Here is a 17,049-nt window from a genome sequence, read left to right as displayed (position 1 = left end):
AAATACTCCAACAAAGGGAAAGAGCTCATCAAGAAGGTACGCATAGGGTAAAAGGGCAAGGCGTAATATATAAAGGAAGAAAATAAATGGGGTAGAAGAAGATAGGTAGTGATTTCCAAGTTTTAAAAGCTTATCCCTTTAACGAACTACGCATTTCAAAATACTGGAAAGACATTTTCGTCATCGAGTTATTATAATACGATTAAGCTTAAAACTGCACAATACAACATTTAAAATGGTTTGCGATACCATTGTTTATCATCCCACGATCACAAGGCTTCTCAAGTTCTTGGATACAACTGTTGGTAGAGAGAAAGTCCTCCGGCTACTGCAGTATCTATGTAGGTTTATAGCTATCCGTCAGCATTCCAGTGTTGCTAAGCAATTACAAGTACAGTTCGTGATGATGAGAAAAGTCTTGAGGTTTTTTAAGCCACTAAGCCATGTACAAGCAGCCTCTAGAGCATTTGATAATAAATTAGCTAGTGACAACGTGTTGAGGATTGGTAGCATTATAAAGGATTTGTCAATGGCAGGATACTTAACATTAGATCAAATTAATTTATTGCGAATCTTTAAATTAGTCCCTGTCAATAACTTAACTGGTAAGAAAATTCCTCGTTGGACAAATTGGCTTTGGTTATTTGGTTTAATCAGTGGGATTGTTTTGGATTTGAGAAAAGCCAATATCTCGAACAAAAAGATTGAAATTTTAGAGAAAGAGGCTCTATTGATTAAAACTTCTGGTGAGGAAGGGACTAAAGAAAAAAATGAGGAGTCAATTATTCAAAATAAGAAATTATTGGTGAAATCAAAATTAGAAAGAAAGGCAGCTATTAGAAAATTGGTTTGGGATGCTTTAGATTCATATATTGTCTTAAATAACCTACAATATTTGAAATCGGGTGATGACCGCACTGGTTTGGCTGGTATGGTGACATCTGTAATGGCTATTCAAGATTTATGGTAAGATTTATTTAAATCTGTTTTACTCCATTATAGAATTGTACTAAATAATTTGCTTTTGTTAACATTAAATTTATCTCATTTTAAAGACTATAGTAACCATCTAAAATATCGGAGGTAATTTATTTAAGAAGTACTAATTCCTTCTGGTGAATAAGTATTATTAGTTTTGTTTAGTTTCATTTGTCTTTTTTTTAATCTTTCTATATTGCTATATAATAGTAGAAGAAGGAATTTAGTAATTTCTAGGCCTGTTACTTTTTTAACTCAAAGCTGAAGAGTATTAGGTGATCTTCTTTAAGTCAATGCTACAAAGTGTCTTCAATTTCTAGCCGTTCATTTTCTTATAATCTGCAGATAATTTCTGTCGCTTAATTTTAACCGATGAAATTTGTTTAAATTTGAAATTATATTTTTTTAAAAAAAAAAGAAACTACAAGAATATTGTGGAGCTGATTTTTAAAATAAACTGCTGTTCTAACTAAAAGATATTGTATTTATATCAATATCATATATTGTACTGCTTATTTGGATTTTATTAGGAATTTGTTGAACTCTTTCTCTATTAATTTTTAACTAAACCCGGTTAAAGATCATTCAGTAAAAAACATTAAATAATAGACAATCATAGATTTGAGGTAAAACCAGATCAACCAGGGACATAGTATACCCAATAAATAATTGCAGCTGTATACTCAAAATAGATATTATAATTAATGCTTTACAGTTAAAATGGAGCCTGTGACATCTAATAATAATAGTAATCAAGTGGGAACTCCGGTAAATATGAATTCTCCAACACCCGGAATTTCTGTTAATAGTAATATCAATAGTCATTCTATGACTTCAAATAACCATCCTAATAATAATCAACAACCTGCTTCTGCTGTTCGCTCACCAATTGGAAATCCTGTAAATCACCAACTTTCGAGTAACCCAAATATTCCTCCTAGTGGTCAGAATCTAAGTGCACAACATAGACAACGTATATTATTACAACAAAGGGTATTACAACAACAAAAGCAACAGCGGGCATTACAGAGTTATGAAAATCAATTTTTTCATCTTTTAAATACGGTGAATGAAAAACCAAAAAGACTTTATAATTTTGTTGAAGAATCAGATCACATTTTAAAAAAATATGAGCAATATAGACCTAGCTTCGAATTTCATATTTATGAGAATAATTATAAGATATGTGCACCTGCAAATACGAGAGTACAACAACAACAAAAATCTCCTGAAATTAATAGTGACGGTCTCATATTGAATAAAAACAATGATACTTTAAAAGAATTTTTAGAATTTGTAGCAAGAGGAAGAATTCCAGAAGCAATAATGGAAGTTTTACGTGATTCAAACATTCAATTTTATGAAGGCAATTTAATTCTACAAGTTTATGATCACACAAATACTGTGGATATCATTTTAGCACAGCCAAATAGTAGTGCTAATGCACGTATCAATACTAATAATAATAGTAATAATAGTAACAATAATTCTACTGCTAGTAGTAATAGTACTAGTAATAGCAATAACAATAACAATAATAGCAATAATAATAATAATAATAATAATACTAATAGCAATACTAATAATATTGGTAATAATACTGGTAATAACAATAGTAGCATAAACGATAATAACACGCCGACTCAAACATCAAACGCTCTGTCTCAGGCTTCTCAAACTAATAGTACACATAATACAAATAATAAACTAGATAATAACTCCAATTCTTCTACTCCTTCAAACACAGACTATATTACAGAAAATAGTAAGATTAATTCCACATCTACTAAAAAGTTACTAGATAACGATATTAAATCTCCTGATAGCGAGTTATCTTCCTCCAATGTGGATGCCACTGTTGCGCTATCAAAAAATACTCCAAAGCATGCGACCGATAATGTGTCCTCTGAAAAATCACCAATACCTGGGACTACAAGTAAGTCACCTCAACCTGCCAAGGTAACAATGCCATCTACATTTAAGAGGCCAAGAGTTTATCGTACTTTGTTAAGGCCAAATGATTTAACCAACTATTATGATATGATGTCATATGCAGATTATACTAGATTTTCTGATGCCATATACCAGCAGCTGGAAGCTGAAATTTTGTCATTGACAAAAAGGAATCTTTCTCTGGATGTTCCAATGAACCCCTATCAGTACAAAAATTTATTAGATCCTCATTCATTTTCAGAACCCACTTGGAATGAAGATAAAAAATGTTTAAAACATAACCATAGAGAATTATCAACAAGGCCAGGTAGTAAAGATGTTGTTGGTCATGTTGAACAGCATGAAGAATTTGCACAACATACTTCTAATTATGAACAAATGATGTTAATTTTAAACGAACGAACAACAACATCAACTAATTCAACTTTTACTGTTGCGTTTACCAAGCAAGCTCTTCAAAATCCTTTAAATGGAGATAAATATAATAAAGGAAATGCAAATTCTATTGATAATGAAGACAGTGGTAATGATGTTAATACTGATGGATCAGATGGTCAAATTGCCCTTGCAGCAGCGGCTGCTGCTGCTGCAGTGAATGCAAATATTGGTAATGATAATAACCAGTTCAGCCGATTAAAATTTATTGAACAATGGAGACTGAATAAGGAAAAATCAAAACAACAATCTTATGGGAATTCACAAGCACAGCCACCGAGGTCATTTAATTCTACAATATCGATGAGTAATTCATTCACCTCTCAGCAGCAGCAAATTATGGAGCAACAACAAGGTCAACGACAACAAAACTATTCACAAAACCAGGGACAACAAAATCAGCTTCAACAACAATTACAGCAGCAGCAGCTACAGCAACAACTTCAATTGCAACAACAATCGCAATCGAAGGGTCAGGTTAAGGTAGGTGTGAAGCGAGGTGGATCAAGCAATAGCACTTCAAATCCTAAACCAAAAAACCAAGAAAACCTACAAAAAAGGTGGACACTGATGCACCAAAGAAGAAACGCCAACCAAAGAAGAAACAAACTCCAGCACAATCACAAGTTTCTACACCTGATATATCTTAGCTAGAAAAAAATTCATTGAAATAACCTATTTTCATCGAATACGTTGTAATATTTTGGTAGATTTTATATAGACATTTAAATCTATCTGCATTAAAATATTTTATATATAGTTTTATAAATGAATATATATTTAGACACGATTATTACGTCTAGGTTAAAAACTAGCATATATAAAATAAAATAAAATAATACTTGAACTTATAATGCTGTTTATCGAATGTCTTGAATCAGCCTCAGCTCAGTCTTATAATTTTAAAACAAAAAAAAATAATAACTCATATGGTATTTCCTAATTATTCCTGTGATGCTTTATTTTTATCATTTCATTTTTTTTTCACTCATGCAAAGGATTCCTTTGGATCGTTTTCCAATAAATATTTAATTAATTCATAAATGTTTTGTCTATCAGGTACAGTATGAATCCAAATCCCATAAACTTCGTGTTTTAAATTTTTAATAATAACCAAATCATCTTTTACTTCAACACCCATTTTTTCTAATGGATTTTTCGAATCTTCTTCCGCTTCAAATAACTTTCTCTTATTTATAACACTATTCGGTACAATTCCCAAAGAAAAATTATCTGGATTAATTCTGTTTAAAACTATGAGTCCATAGTTATAAATATCCTTACCAGTCAAAACTGTTGGATTCATATTTGAAGAAGTATCCTTTTCTTTATTAATATTGGAAGTAGTAATACTATTATTTGTAGTACCGTTGTTAGTACTATTCAACATTGTATCCGTTGAATCATCAATTAAAGTGGGTAGCATATCATTTGGAGAGCTTGCAATATCACGTAGGTAAATTGCCAATACACCTTGGCATTCTAGCTTATTCCATTCATCTGTGGTAAAATCCCATTTATAGATGGAGGCATGTGGTGTGTGAAACAACAGTTGTTTTATTTTAGGATCGTATCTTCCAATGACATTGAAATTCAAAGCTTTTCTATAGAATTCCATAGTCATTTGTGATGACGTATCAGTATTTGTCATTATAAATGATTTTTAGCAGTTGGAAATTGATATATGTATTTTTATTTTTGTAGAATTATTCAAAGATTTAGTATAAATTGTACGATATCCATTATCCAATTTTGAATGGATACTGTATTTTAATAAGATGTTGGATATATGGCAAAGGAAGAGAGTTATGAAGATCTCGGAACTCTGCACCTTTAAAAATGTTATTTTTATTATTACTAGAATTATTCAAATTTCCTTATTTCACAAAGCAGTATTTTTTCGGAAGACTTTTAGCACGTGCTAAAGAAAAGAAAGCACATTCTCCTCTAGTCATTTGGAACGAAGAATATTCAAATAAGATTCAGAATATAAAGAGCTGGAATAAACCATTAGTCCAAAAGTAGAATGATATTCAAGAAATATAATATCCATTACATAAACACATGTGAAGTTTTTTGTTATTCTTATTGGGTAACTCTCAATTTCAAAGAAAGTTTAACTTTACTTCAAGATAGGTCTTAGTAAAAGAAAATAAAATATTACTGCTTAAAAATGTTAATGATGTAACACTGATTATTGAGAATAATTGTCACTATATCTCGGATAGCTCTATTGTAATATTGTTCTTATTGTACTTCATTTCTTTACACCGTCCTATCTCTATTGATAATATGAAGCACTCAGAAAAAACCGATCCGCCCCAAAATTGTTTGATATACTTGGGTTAGCCAATCTAATGAGAGCTTATTATAGATCTGCATCATTACCCGCCATAGTAAGAATATACGGTCGTCATTGTAAGCTTTCTCCAGAAATAGCCTCGGAAAAACACTGTTGGTGTCTAATGCGGGGTCTTTTTTCATATATTGCTTAGTATAATGTCGCTGCCGGCGATAAGAATTATGTAGTGTGTTCTACGTGGTTTTCTGAGACTTCTGAAATTATCCATCCGCATTCTGGCTCTTATCGCCGACCAAATCACATGTTGCATCATTGCCGTTTTGGTAAATTTTGGACTCCAAGCTCCAAGCTTCTCGAGAACTTATTCGATGAGAGTAAGGAAAAGGGTGAAAATTCCAAAATAGTTGTTGGTTCGGAATATCAAACATTAAAGAATGGTATGAGACAATGCTGTAAAGTTTCCTAGGTATGTTTCCGAAAGTTAAAAAGTTTATATAAATAGTGTGCTAAACCAATTATATCTTCAATTGAACTACCCTTTACTCTATTCAATTACATTCAGCTCAACTCAAATTAAATAAAGACGATCTAACTAGATTACATATTTATCACACAAAACTACAAAGACTTCATTAATTTTTTAGTTCAAAATGTCTCCTATTTTAAACGTCGGGGTTGTTGGTACTGGTATCTTTGCCAAGGATAGGCATTTACCATCTTTCCAAGAAATGCCTGAAGAATTTAAGGTTGTCGCTGCTTTCAATAGAACTAAGGCAAAGGCTTTAACCTTCGGTAAATTGGCTGATATCCCCGAATCCAAGGTCTATGATACTATTGATGATCTTATGAGAGATCCTGAAGTTACTTTTGTTGATTCTCTAGTTCCAGTTCAAAATAATGTTACAAACGTTAAAAAAGCTATCGAACATAAAAAACCAATCTTATTGGAAAAGCCAATTGCAGCCACCATGCAACAAGCGAGAGAATTAGTAAATTTATCTGAATCTACTGATTTGCCTATCGGTATTGCTGAAAATTGGTTATATTTAAACTGTATTGATGTTGCCAAGGAACATTTAAAGTCAATTGGTCCAATCGTTGCTTTTACTCATAACTCCACAGGTCCATTTTTCAGTTCGAATAAATATTTAGTCACTTCTTGGAGACAAAACCCAGAACATATTGGTGGGTTTTTATCTGATGGTGGTGTTCATCAATTAGCTTTAGTTACAGCCATTTTGGGTGAAATTGATTCTGTCTCTGCATTGACTACTCAAGTCCGTGAAGCTTCGGGTACCGATGATGTTGTTTTCTCCACTGTTAAAATGGATTCAGGTGTTATTGGTACTTTCTCCTATGGTTCTGCCTTTGGTTCTACTGATAAATCTGTTTTCTTAAAGATTTACGGTAAAAATGGTAATATTTTGATCGATCTATGCAGCAAAAAGGAATTGATCGTTAAAGTCACTGTTGGTTCTGGTGGTGAAGTCTCTCCAATTATTACAACTATAAACTTACCACAAGATGATTCCTTTGGTGTCAATGATGAATTCTTAAATTTCCGTCAATCCGTTATTAAGAAAGATAAGAAATTATTTAAAGGTCAACCAAAGGCTGCTTTCCATCATTTAGCTTGTGTTGATGCCTTTTTAAAATCTTCCGCAAAGAACGGTACCAATGTTAAAGTTGAAAAATATTAGATAGTTCTATGATTTCTTTCTTTTTTTTCAACTCATCTTAATTGGTTGTTCTATATATGATAAAATGAGATTTAACGTTTTAATGATAATACGAATAAATATTCATCTGAATTCAAATATGTTAGATATAAATGATTATATATAATTTATAGTCTCTTTCCTTATGATAAAATAGTCTAAAAACAATTTTGTTATGAATTTGCAAAAAAAAATATACCTTTTCCAAACTGTTGGTATGTTATAATTTTTAACACTAAAAGTTGTAGTAGTAATATCAGTTATTTCAATTTAATAGTTAGAAAACCTTCCGAACGTTATAGGGATGAAAGGTATAGAAAATATATATAGAAAATAACAAGTTTAAAAGATAAAGAATTGACAATTTATACGTTTTGATTTGAACAGAAAGAGCAAATTTATTATAATCTAGTTAGTCTATTCTTCAAACTAGAATTAGTTTTTTGCAGTTGTGATATGGAGTGTACTTAATTAGAAACATTAATGTTTGCTATACTCAACTATTATTTTTAAACAGTGTCTCTACTACTTTATATATAAGCAGTATATATTTTTAATAATTCGAATGTATTCCAGTAACCCCCATATTAAATTGTTGAGGGTAAAATAGTACGTGCTAGGTGGTGTTTTTATACAGCCTGTAATTCCTAGACTACGAATAGAAACCGCTTTTATAACTTTGTATGGTTTTATATACATTATTTAGCTATAGAAGGACATAAGTAGGAACTAATCTTACCCCTAAAGTTGAGACATAAATAGTATAATATATGTAAGTAAAATTAACTATTGAGCATATAAAGCAAAATATTTGATACCATAGAGTTATTAGATTTATTTTATAGAAAATGGACACACCTGTTAATAATATTTACCAAATATTTTCCTTGAATTATACTAGGATATTGATTGGGACGTATAATGAAAAAAGTGTATCAAAATTACAATTGACCAGCGGTCGAACTGTTCAAAATATTGTTGCTCATAGTTTAATTCTTAGTTAAGTAATCTGTTTGAATAATTATTATATTATTATTATAAAAAATCTCCTTGCCTCTTTCGAAAGGGAATATATAATATATACAGGATATACCATGAACAGTTATAAACTTTTGGGATATTTTCGTGGTAATTTATACTCCAAAAATGGACAGATCCACCATCAACGAATTGGTGGTCTGATATTAAAATAGAACCTATCACATCCTAATACCTTCTTAATATCACTACTTGGGTATCTTTAGTAGTGAGGCCACGTATGCTTAATGCATGTTGGATTATTTATTATATTAAGTTGTTATTAGTTGTTGTATAAAGCCACAATTACGACTAAATTCATACTTTATTAGCTGTTAACACAAACCCACGACTTATGACACATAATGCCATCACTCTGACAAATTTAACTAAAAATTATGAAGTATGGAGTTCAATATGATTTTTTTGCTATTTTTTTACTTTTTGATTTTGCTATTTTTTTAAACGTTAATAATCTGGGAAACTACTCAATCGGCAAACTAAATAATAATATACAAAATAATTAAAAAAGTAAAAATGATGTATTGGATAATACAAAGTTATCAGTGCTAGATATTCATGGTCTTTATACATACAACAGTAGATATACTGATTTAGAATAAAAGATAGCATAACGTGAATATACGTTACTAATAAAAACCCCAATTAGAAAATTTGTTGTCGTTAATTAAAGTAGATCATGTAGCTACTATAGGTTATACTAAACATGAGAGAGATATAACTCTTGTGAGGTTAATTAGGTAAATTTTTTTAACCTATAGACGACGATGAGTTGAACTTCTCTTGTCCAAAAATAATGTATAAATTGCCAACATTTTATTTGATACCTAATCTTTGTATTTTATATATTATATATAATTGTTTTTCCTACTCAAAATGGTAGGAGGTTTCTATACTATAAACAATATACAAAAAAAGAATTATTCTCTTGATTATGACTAACAGTACTAATATAAAGGATTCAAATGTTGTACAATCAGGTATAAGACTATTACTTATAAAGTAATATTTTTATACAACTTTCAACTCTCATACTAGAAGATAGGTCTCGTATTATGATCAGAATTTTATGATATAGTTCTTTCAAATAAATGTTCTCATATATTTAAATTCAAATTGTTTAATAAAATAGTAAAATACCATCGTGCTTTGGACTAGAGTATGACCTTTTCAAAAAATTTGAGCTCAATTGGTTTTGATATATTGTATATTAACTTATTTTTTCCATACAAGAAATATTTTTATTTCTGCAACTCATGTCTTCTAAAATACTTAAAGTTGGCATATACTTTTGACTCTAAAAGCTAGTATTTTAACAGTTAATTTTTTATATATTAATTATAGGAATTACACTTCTACTTTCTTACAAATTGTTTTTTTCAAGATATAACACTACGGAAGAAATCTTATTAAAATTTATGGTCTTTGTACATAAAAAACAGTGACATTGTAACTGGAAAATACAAGGTGCAAGCATTTAACTCATAAAATACTACTTAGATGCTTTATAGGTCTCAACCTTAATAAAAAAGTGTAAATCAAAAAAAAAATAAACCAAACAGAGAAGTTATATATTTTCCATTGTTTATTCAAAAAATTATTTAAGAATCAGCTTTCTAGTCCTAAAATTGACCAGTGTTTCGACTGTTCAAAATATTTGTTGTTTATTGAATAATTTTTATATTTTTTTAGTATATAAAAATCTCCTTACTTATTTAGGAAAGGGAGTATATATCCTATACAGTATATTCAATAAACGGTTGTAACTACTGGGATAGTTCCCTGGTGATTTATACTTCAAAAAAAAAGGACAGATCTTTTATCGAAACATTGGTTGCCTGATACTAAAATAGAGTCCATTTCTTCCCAATAAATTCTTAATAGTATTACCTGGGTAGTGTTAGTAGTGGGGAAACATATACTTAATTTATGTTGGGTTACTACAAATATTAAGTTGTTATTAGTCGTTGCATAAAGTCACGATTACGACGATATTCAGTCTTTTGCTATTAGCATAAAGCTATAGTTATGACAAAAATACATTGATAAATTATCAACTTTACTTCAATTGGCAAGCTTTTATTTTCTGGATGTAATATATTGTCTTATTCCTCCTTAGAAAGGCTAGAAATCTTACTAAAACTTATTTTACTCTAAAAGTAGTGTATTCTATATATCATGACAAGATATTTTTTAATAAAAATGTCACTAACATCAAATCAAGACATTTCCGATAGGTAGTACATTAAACTGTAGTACAAAAAATATTTTTTATTATATCAACTTACTTATTTATGAAAGTTATAAGAACTTGTTTTCCAAATAAATTTCTCATTAAGAAAGGTTAAATCATTTCTATGGATTGTTTTAGGAAATACTTTTAAATATTCATAACAAAAGGTCCAAAATTCAGCCAACCATATGCTAAGCTACAGGAATAATATTGGTTTATCTTTGTTAAGGCCAAGTGTTTCGTCCAAATGTATGTAGGATACAAACTGATAAATAAGAAAAGAAATATCCAAAAATATACCCCAAAAAATTATATCGGTATCAAGTGTAAAATAATAACATAAAGAAAACAAGATAATCCTCCCCATATATAATTTTTTTTATATTTTTTTTCACTTTTTTTCTTCATATGCTTTACATTGAGAGTGTTCAATCACTTACTATTAATTGCTATCATCCCTCAATAGGAACCCTAAACTGCCCTTTTTATTAATTGACTTGAAAACTTTTCTGTCGTAATAAGAATAAGTTTAAAACCATGGCTATATATACACATATAAAAGGATAACTAAAAAATAGGCACTCGTAAACACTCAATTGAGGTTCCTTTTGTTTCAACAGCGTTTTTTCTCAAACTAGGTAATTTTTGCAAGTGCCTAAATATATGCGATCCCTTTAAGAAATAGACTTTATTAGTCTTCCTTAAGCGAGAGTTCGGATGTCCGTAATAATATGCCAAACATGCCTAGACATCATGTGCGCGTAACCCTTTAGGTAACCCTGTTCCTGAAATCTCAAGAATAAGTCATGAAATAGATTCTACTTCAATAGATCTGAAATAAACCTTCTATATTTATCAAATTAAGTTTTTTTCACATCTCCCGGGAATATTATTAAGTTCCTGCTGGGCAACTATCGACAGCCTGTAACAGGACATATTTTAAGTTTAATTTTACTTTTTAATTTTAAATTTATTTTAATTTTTATTTTCATTTTGGGAAATTCTTCCAAGAACGACTCTTGAGTTTGTTATTATCTCCTACCTAAAAGGCAATACAGTTAATATTATTGCTTCAGGGTTTGGTTGAGCCAGATTGCTGCCTATTAGCTTTCTGTCAGTCTGATTGCTTCTAGGCTAGGCACTCTATATGCGTGCCATTTTTAGCGGTGGTAAATACATCGCAAACTATATATATTTTCTGTCAGCCTCTTCCAGGAAATACGAGGACTTTGAATCTCATATCCGGGTAATGAAACTTTGTGCCTTTCGCGCTGTTCGTGTAGATCGCCAGATCGTGACGATTAACCAGACACCGGGACGGCAAGTACAATGTTAATATGCAATTAAGAGAAATTGTAATTAAATACCATAGTAAATAAAAAAAAAGCACTTGACTCTTAAAAATGAGGAACGGTACTAACCTCCAGTAATATGTTCCAATCAGGCTATTTCTTACAAAATAATACAATCTGGTTCCCTCAAAGATCTGGCTTATTTGGAACATGAATTTTACTATCCTCTCAACGATTCTGACTGATCATCAACTCCTTATGAAACATACTGCAAGCACTCTTATTCATCATGTAACATACCTATTATTCATAGTTAAGAACTAGTACTGTTTCTGCTCTATGACTATTTCCATATAAACTATGGATATTTGGTGCATTTTGCCATTCTTCAGCGTTTTTTTTTCTTGACTCTCGTATTTTGGTTCTTTTTTAAACAACCTTAGGCTACTTTATATCTTTATCCAAGATCATCAAAATAATCAAGGAGTATAATCATCACACGATTGATTATTATTACTTACCCTGGCCATTATTTTGCCAATATTGTATCCCTTAAGTCACTTTCAAATCTTCTGCCTACTTAAACTTACTTTTCATAACTTTTCATTAACTGTAGATAACTAGAATAACCTATCGATACAACAGAGCCCATTATAACTTTAGTGCCCTTATCACATTTTGTGTTATTGGTTAACACAGATACTTCTAGTATTGATATTTTTCCTATTACCACTTTTTATTTCATTAGTTATTCAAATAGAAAATACCTTTTCAAAAAATATTTAAATAAATTATTTTAAAAAACAAAAAAAAAGATATTACTTTCATTTTTAAGAAAAATATAAAATCCAAAAAAAAACAAACAAACAATTATTCTTCTCTTTCGTATAGTCCATTTTTATTTTTTTTGTCTCCAATTATCAAGATTTTCACTGTTAATATTATTCAAAATCTAGAGATCAAGACTCAAATAACAATTATTAGTTCAAATATATTCGACCATAAACTTTAAAATAGTATTCTCAACGCTTAACCGTATATATCACGCTCAAATATCCTCGTGCGTAACTTTATTCAATACAATTTAATTCAGAACCTAAACGTTTTCCAATTTAACAGTTTATTAAAAATGATTCCCATGATATGGTCTAATCTAATTTTTTTTCTGTTAAGTGTAATTAGTTTTACTAAATCTAACGCAATCCCTCGAGCTTCGTTTTATCCAACTACTACCCAGTTTTCGACGGTAACTCAAAATGCTTTAAAACCAACGGAGGCCACTAATATATTACCGGATCCATTACTAACGACTGATATGCTACGTAATAGAAGGTTGCTTAAAAGAGGTACAAGCCATGATTATGTGACACTTGTTGCTCTTTGGACAGAAACAACTACTGACTTGTTTTTTAGTTTTGTTTATACTGATACTTATCAATCAGTAACTATCTATCATAAATTTCAAGTTGCAATTATCCCATCTTCTCCCGCCCTTGCCACAACATTTGTTGATGGTACTGGTTCAATTGAGAGTGTGATATCAACAAGCTTTACAACATTTTGGGGTTTAGCAAATTTTTTTCAGATGCAGACTTGGACATTAGTTATTGTTGCCACCCCAACACATGCTATAACAAAGTCAGACTATTTTTTAATGTCCACGGGGAAAACATCAACCTTTTTAACTTCATGTTACACATTTACTGGGATTGATAGTTTATTTACTACGGTAACCATTTATTACATTAATATCCCCGCCACTCCAGGCATTTCTAAAATATTTACCCAATGGACAGGTATGTCAACCTCAACTTATTCAACGTCACATATAGTATCAACGTTAGAGGTAGGCTTTTCCGAAATCACTGTGTATTTTATTGAAACACCGTATGATTACATTTATGATTTTACCTCTATATACACAACTTGGAGCGGTACTTACCCTTCGACTTATTCAAGTAAAACATTATCTATGTGGAATGGCGGTAGCAAAACAGTAAATGTACAATTCGAGTTTTATGTTAAATTACCTCTTTTGACGACCAGCATAACCGAAATTTTGCCATGGTCAGGAATTACAAGTAAAATGATGATTGGTACTTACACAGACACTTTCTCAACTGCTGTGTATATTATCTATGCAACATCTATGCTTATGCCATATCCATCACAAATCGCCACAGTTTTTACCTATTGGGATAATTCATATACAACAACCTATTCGACAGAAATATTTGTTTCTTTTGGTCCAAATTTTCAACAAACAACATATACATATTATTTTGTGAGTACACCAGTAAGAAATGGGGTTTCTACAAGCTACTCACAGTGGCTAAGTCCGATCACAAAAACTTTTTCAACAATGACATATACTAGTACGGACTCTGCTAATTCAGATATTACAGAAACTGTTTATCTGGTGGCAATCCCTTTTTATGAACTAACTTCAACTGTATATACGGACTGGTCAGGAAAATACAGTAAAACATTATCAAATTACATACAAACAATTACAAATTCAAATGGCTTAGAAACTTTAGAAACAATTTATTATGTTGCTACTCCTACAGTAGGCATATCATCTACATCCTACACGTACTGGACAGGCTTTGAGACATCTATATACTCGACACTAATGAAGACCTTCACAGGGACAGACGACATTCTAACGACTGAGACAATTTACTTCGTTAAAACTCCAATCGATGCCACCACCTCCACATCTTTCACATATTGGACAAATTCTGAGGTATCTCTCTACTCTACACTTGTGACAACCTTCACGGGGCCAGACGACATTGTGACGACTGAGACAATTTTCTATGTTGTTACTCCACTAATTGCGACTTCAGTTACACTTTATACATATTGGACAGGCTCCGAGACATCTACATTCTCAACAATTGTGACAACTGTCACAGGACTGGATGATATTGTGACGACTGAGACAATCTATTTCGTTGAAACTCCAATCGATGCCACCACCTCTATATCGTATACGTATTGGACAGGTTCTCTAACCTCCACATACTCAACATTTGTGAATATCTTCAAAGGGTCGGACGACATTGTGACGACTGAGACAATTTTCTATGTTGAGACTCCAATCGATGTCACCACTTCCACCTCGTACACGCCTTGGAAAGGCTATCAGACATACACATACACAACACTTGTGACGACCTTCACAGGGACAGACGACATTGTGACGACTGAGACAATTTTCTGTGTCGCGACTCCAACAATTGCAACTACAATCATACTCTATACACCCTGGAGTGGCTCGGGAACATCTACATATTCGACAATAGTAACAACACTCTCAGGGCTTGATCATACTTCGACGACTGAGACAATTTACTTTGTTAAAACCCCCATTGCTACCACTACCTCCACATCGTACACATACTGGACAGGTTCTGAGACATCCACATACTCAACATTTGTGACAACCTTTACAGGAGTGGACAACCTCATAACATACGAGGAAGTTATATACGTAGCAACTCCATTAATTACAATTACAGTAACACTTTATACAACTTGGACTGGCTACGAGACTTCCACATTTTCAACACTACATGTAATAACGGAGGGCCTTGACGGAGTTAGCACATCAGAACTTATCTACTTCGTACAAACTCCAACCATAAGCACTTACTCTCCATCGTCACATTACTTAAAGAGTCATACAATTTCGCAGTCCAACAATCTATACACTTCTATACTAAAGCCAACAAATCCATCCAACTCATTAGATCCTTACACCACCACCGTTGTCTCTGGTTCATCCACCGAAACAGACGTCGTGTCTAAGTTCAGCACCACGGACTCCAATGGTGTACCTTCCACCGGTACTACCACCTACAGAGTCTCTGCTGGTTCTTCTGACATGTACTCGTCGGCCTCTGGCATGTACTCGTCGGCCTCTGGCATGTACTCGTCGGCCTCTGGCTTGTATTCTTCAGCCTCCGACATGTACTCGTCATCTGAAACTGATGGTATGTATTCTGCTGTTTCCTCTGAAGTTTCGGATTCTTACTCGTTAGATCCATACACCACTACAATCATGTACGGTTCTTCTGGTGAAACTGACGTTGTATCAGAATACGTGACAACCGACTCAAACGGCCACCGTTCCATCGCAACAACTACTTATAAGATGCCAGCAGACTCAGACGTCTATTCATCAGCCTCCGACGTGTTCTCGTCTGGCTCTGGCTCCATGGCCTACTCCACTGGCAACAAGGATGTCTACACCACCACCGTTGTCTCTGGTTCATCCACCGAAACAGACGTCGTGTCTAAGTTCAGCACCACGGACTCCAATGGTGTACCTTCCACCGGTACTACCACCTACAGAGTCTCTGCTGGTTCTTCTGACATGTACTCGTCGGCCTCTGGCATGTACTCGTCGGCCTCTGGCATGTACTCGTCGGCCTCTGGCATGTACTCGTCGGCCTCTGGCTTGTATTCTTCAGCCTCCGACATGTACTCGTCTGGCTCTGGCTCCATGGCCTACTCCACTGGCAACAAGGATGTCTACACCACCACCGTTGTCTCTGGTTCATCCACCGAAACAGACGTCGTGTCTAAGTTCAGCACCACGGACTCCAATGGTGTACCTTCCACCGGTACTACCACCTACAGAGTCTCTGCTGGTTCTTCTGACATGTACTCGTCGGCCTCTGGCATGTACTCGTCGGCCTCTGGCTTGTATTCTTCAGCCTCCGACATGTACTCGTCTGGCTCTGGCTCCATGGCCTACTCCACTGGCAACAAGGATGTCTACACCACCACCGTTGTCTCTGGTTCATCCACCGAAACAGACGTCGTGTCTAAGTTCAGCACCACGGATTCCAATGGTGTACCTTCCACCGGTACTACCACCTACAGAGTCTCTGCTGGTTCTTCTGACATGTACTCGTCGGCCTCTGGCATGTATTCTTCAGCCACTGGCTTGTATTCTTCAGCCTCTGGCTTGTATTCATCAGCCTCCGACATGTTCTCGTCTGGCTCTGGCTCCATGGCCTACTCCACTGGCAACAAGGATGTCTACACCACCACCGTTGTCTCTGGTTCATCCACCGAAACAGAACG

The 17,049-nt window shown here is 33.0% G+C and overlaps 5 protein-coding genes across 5 annotated transcripts; 4 read left to right on the top strand and 1 right to left on the bottom strand.

Moving 5' to 3' along the window:
* Positions 1-235: 235 nt before the first annotated feature.
* On the top strand, positions 236-970 carry PEX11 (Pex11p; the record flags this gene model as incomplete). Its single annotated transcript, XM_004182150.1, has 1 exon — positions 236-970. The coding sequence occupies one exon, from the start codon at positions 236-238 to the stop codon at positions 968-970; it is 735 nt and encodes a 244-aa protein (XP_004182198.1).
* Positions 971-1,698: 728 nt separating this feature from the next.
* On the top strand, positions 1,699-4,020 carry SPT20 (Spt20p; the record flags this gene model as incomplete). The annotated part of the gene is made up of 1 exon (XM_004182149.1): positions 1,699-4,020. One exon carries the CDS (start codon positions 1,699-1,701, stop codon positions 4,018-4,020), a length of 2,322 nt encoding a protein of 773 aa, XP_004182197.1.
* A 334-nt stretch (positions 4,021-4,354) lies between these two features.
* Positions 4,355-5,017, bottom strand: DCP1 (Dcp1p; the record flags this gene model as incomplete). Its single annotated transcript, XM_004182148.1, has 1 exon — positions 4,355-5,017. The coding sequence occupies one exon, from the start codon at positions 5,015-5,017 to the stop codon at positions 4,355-4,357; it is 663 nt and encodes a 220-aa protein (XP_004182196.1).
* Positions 5,018-6,318: 1,301 nt separating this feature from the next.
* TBLA0I00110 (uncharacterized protein) lies at positions 6,319-7,368 on the top strand (the record flags this gene model as incomplete). Its single annotated transcript, XM_004182147.1, has 1 exon — positions 6,319-7,368. The coding sequence occupies one exon, from the start codon at positions 6,319-6,321 to the stop codon at positions 7,366-7,368; it is 1,050 nt and encodes a 349-aa protein (XP_004182195.1).
* Positions 7,369-13,078: 5,710 nt separating this feature from the next.
* On the top strand, positions 13,079-17,047 carry TBLA0I00100 (uncharacterized protein; the record flags this gene model as incomplete). The annotated part of the gene is made up of 1 exon (XM_004182146.1): positions 13,079-17,047. A coding segment is annotated over one exon (3,969 nt), but the record flags the coding sequence as incomplete, so codon positions are not given.
* Between the last annotated feature and the right edge of the window lie 2 nt (positions 17,048-17,049).

Source organism: Henningerozyma blattae, chromosome 9 (genome assembly GCF_000315915.1).
Source record: "Henningerozyma blattae CBS 6284 chromosome 9, complete genome".
Taxonomy (NCBI): domain Eukaryota; kingdom Fungi; phylum Ascomycota; class Saccharomycetes; order Saccharomycetales; family Saccharomycetaceae; genus Henningerozyma; species Henningerozyma blattae.
The sequence above is the reverse complement of the archived record's forward strand: the minus strand, read 5'-3'. Positions and strand labels throughout refer to the sequence as shown.